General features: G+C 57.1%; 1 protein-coding gene across 1 annotated transcript; it reads right to left on the reverse strand.

Moving 5' to 3' along the window:
- Window positions 1-270: 270 nt before the first annotated feature.
- Window positions 271-1,230, reverse strand: LOC115307353 (olfactory receptor 14J1-like). The gene has a single exon (XM_029958999.1). It carries the CDS (start codon window positions 1,228-1,230, stop codon window positions 271-273), a length of 960 nt encoding a protein of 319 aa, XP_029814859.1.
- Window positions 1,231-3,498: the final 2,268 nt, after the last annotated feature.

Raw genomic sequence — 3,498 nt, forward strand, 5'->3', positions numbered from 1 at the left:
GTCCTGCAGTGTGCTGACCTTTAGGAACATCTGAGAAGAAGGGTCTTGGACAAAGAAGGCACTGCAGGGTCCTTTATTTTGTTTAAATACTCAGCAAGTACAATTCATCATTTATACAGTGTCAGTGTCAAAATGAAAAGATGGACACTAAATTAGAAGGCAGATGCATAATAATATTTAATTGCAAAGAAAATTATTGCAAGAACCTGGTGACCTCCACGAAAAACCAGAGCAGGAAGGCTGGGCCAATAAGCAGTCCCATTCTGAATGCTACACACCAGAAAACAGGCACTTGATTGCTCCTGAAAAGCATCCAGTCATCAATTTTCTCAGGGCATCCTTGAGCTCCTTGTTCCTGAGGCTGTAGATGAAGGGGTTTAGTGCTGGAGGCACCACCGAGTACAGAACTGACACAATCAGATCCAGGGATGGGGAGGAGATGGAGGGGGGCTTCAGGTAGGCAAATGTTGCAGTGCTGGTAACAATAGAGACCACGACCAGGTGAGGGAGGCACGTGGAAAAGGCTTTGTGCCGTCCCTGCTGAGAGGGGATCCTCAGCACAGCCCTGAAGATCTGCACATAGGAGAAAACAATGTACACAAAACAACAAAATATTACACAGGCACTAACCACAATGAGCCCAATTTCCCTGAGGTAGCCTGAGTGTGAGCAGGAGAGCTTGAGGATGGGGGGGACTTCACAGAAGAACTGGCCCAGGGCATTGCCCTGGCACAGGGGCAGGGAAAATGTATTGGTTGTGTGCAGCAGAGCATTGAGAAACCCAGCAGCCCAGGCAGCTGCTGCCATGTGGGCACAAGCTCTGCTGCCCAGGAGGGTCCCGTAGTGCAGGGGTTTGCAGATGGCAACGTAGCGGTCGTAGCACATGATGGTGAGGAGGAAATACTCTGCTGACATGAAGAAGAAAAAGAAAAAGACCTGTGCAGCACATCCCTTGTAGGAGATGGTTGTGGTGCCCCAGAGGGAATTGTGCATGGCTTTGGGGACAGTGGTGCAGATGCAGCCCAGGTCTGTGAGGGAGAGGTTGAGCAGGAAGAAGCCCATGGGGGTGTGCAGGTGGTGGTCACAGGCTACGGCGCTGAGGATGAGGCCGTTGGCCAGGAGGGCAGCCAGGGAGATGGCCAGGAAGAGCCAGAAGTGCAGGAGCTGCAGCTCCCGCCTCTCTGAGAATGCCAGCAGGAGGAACTGGGGCATGGAGCTGCTGTTGGACATTTGCTCCTTCCCCAGGGTATTTTGATCTGTTGAGGAGGAAAAGTCACTGCTGAGTTAGACCAGGCTTCTGCAGCCAAACATTACCCGTCTCAGCCACCCCACTCTCAGGCTCTCTCTCCTCACTCAGACCTCCCTGCAGCTCCCTCCCCTGAGCTCTGGCTTTTGCTGGCTGAGGGGACCATGGGAAGCAGGAACTCTGTGATGGGCTCCCAAGGACTCCTTCTTGCTCTGCTGGGAGAGGGAACTTGGAATGCAGGGTGATCTCAAATTAAATGTACTCGTGATACATCCAAGAGCTTCTCAGCTTTGCTGTTTGCAATTTGCCCAAATGAAGGACTGAGCTGAGGGAATTCTTTGTATTTGTTCACCCACTTGCACCTGCCACAGTTAGGAGTGGTTGTGGAGGTTTGAAATCCCTGACATTTCCATTGCACTGCAGGCCAAGTCTTATGGGTTCTGAGGGGCACAGGGATGGTCTCTTAGTGCAGAGAGAAGAGCTGCTCTGCCCATCAGTCCTGGGCTCAGCTGCCCTGTGCTGGCAGCTTGGAGCTGGAGGAGCATCACACTCAACTGTTCCCCTACAGAGAAACTGCCCAGATATCCAGGAATCCATGTCCAAAGAACAGACTGACACACTCCTCAACTTTTCATCTCTCCCCTCCCAGAGTGAGACACAAAATGCTCCTTGCAGCTGCCCAGAGCATTTCCATGGATTTAGCACTGAGGAGTTTTCTCCATGGGGATCTTGTGCAGCACAGAGATCCTATGGCAGAGCTGTGCCCTTCTGGAGGGCACCTGCAGCCCTGCAGGACACCCAGGCAAACAGCTCAGGACCCCGAAGGTGCCTGGAGGGCACTTGGGCACTTGGTTCCCACAGACACATCCCCACAGCAGCACCCAAAGGGTTTGTGTCTGGACAGGAATCTGCCCCCGCAGCCTCAAACCCCACACTGGCTCAGAAAAGCCAGTGAGAACAAGGAGAGCCCAGGCAGCAGGGGATGGCAGTGAAATGCCACAGTGCTGCTGCCAAGGGAGGAGGGACACAGAGAGACAGCTGGAAATCAGGGCCCTGTCCTTGCCTGGGCTCTGGCTGCTGCAGGGCAATGCACAGCCCAGCCCCCGTGGGCCTGAGGGCACAGGCTCTGCTTAGGCTGGGAAAGGAGCCCAGGCAGGAGCTGCTCAGGGAAGGGGTCTGTGCCACAGGGACAGCAGGGAGGGGCCCCCATCCCCCTGCCCAGCCCTTGTGGCAGCAGCTGCCTCTCCCTGCCTGCCTGTCTCTGGGTGAGGAGCTGTTCCTGCCAGCAGCCCCTGCCTGTGCCCAGCTCAGCTCCCTGCCAGTGCTGCCAGAGCCATCCCCAGCCCAGTGCCCAGGGGCAGCTCTGCCTGGGCAGGGGCTGCAGAGCAGATCCCAGACAGCCTGCGGTGGCTGGGAAGGGGGAGGTGTTCTGGGGGGATGTGCTTCCTGAGAAGGGCCCCTGGAAATGGAGGAGGTGGAGCTGAAGCTGTGAGGAGCCCTGAGCCTGCAGCTGAAGGGCCCTGCCCAGCCCAGCCCTGCCCTGAGGGGTCACTCCTTCCCCACACCCCTTCTCCCCCAGCCCCGTGGCAGCTCCTTGGCCGGGCTGAGAGCTGACCCTGGCAGGCAGCAGAGTCCCTACCCCAGCACACAGAGCCCTGGGGGCAGGACCCTGCTCTGCACCACAGCCCTGGGCACCCCTGGCTGCACCCCCACCTTCCCACCCCACAGCCAGCCCTGGCACAGGGAACCTTCTGGCCCTGGGCCTCTGAGGGGGCAGCAGCAAGTCCTGCTCTGCAGCAGCTTCTCCTGCTGCACCCCAGCAAATCCAGCAGAGCCATCCTGACAGCTCCTGCCACTGGGGGCATTTGGCAGCTGGGAGAGGCACTTGCAGGAACTCACCTGCACTGCTCTGCAGCCACAGCCTGAGCGTGGCAAAGGGCTGGCAAGGTTCCTCCCCTGAGCAGCTCTGCCCTGTCCTCCCTTGAACCTCCTGCTCCCTTCTCCTCTCTGCCCTTGCTGCCTGCAGCTCCTGCCCTGCTCTGCCATATGACCACTTCCTCTGCACTGCAGCAACTGGGAGAGTCCTGCTGAAAGATCCAAAAGCTGTGGGATGTGCCAGTTTTAGGAGATGCCTCCAGGAGGGCAAGCTGAACTTTCCTACAGCCAGAGAATTCTTCCTTCAAATCCTGGGAAGGTTTCTCCTGTAGTGAGAGCTCAGTCATCCCCCAGCCCAGGCTGCCTCTCATCTCTCT

Source organism: Manacus vitellinus, unplaced genomic scaffold (genome assembly GCF_001715985.3).
Source record: "Manacus vitellinus isolate BGI_N305 unplaced genomic scaffold, ASM171598v3 ctg7180002434586_pilon, whole genome shotgun sequence".
Classification (NCBI taxonomy): domain Eukaryota; kingdom Metazoa; phylum Chordata; class Aves; order Passeriformes; family Pipridae; genus Manacus; species Manacus vitellinus.

Bases quoted from the DNA above. Each gene is read 5' to 3' on its own strand.
- LOC115307353 (XM_029958999.1), bottom strand. From the start codon at position 1,230: ATGTCCAACAGCAGCTCCATGCCCCAGTTCCTCCTGCTGGCATTCTCA.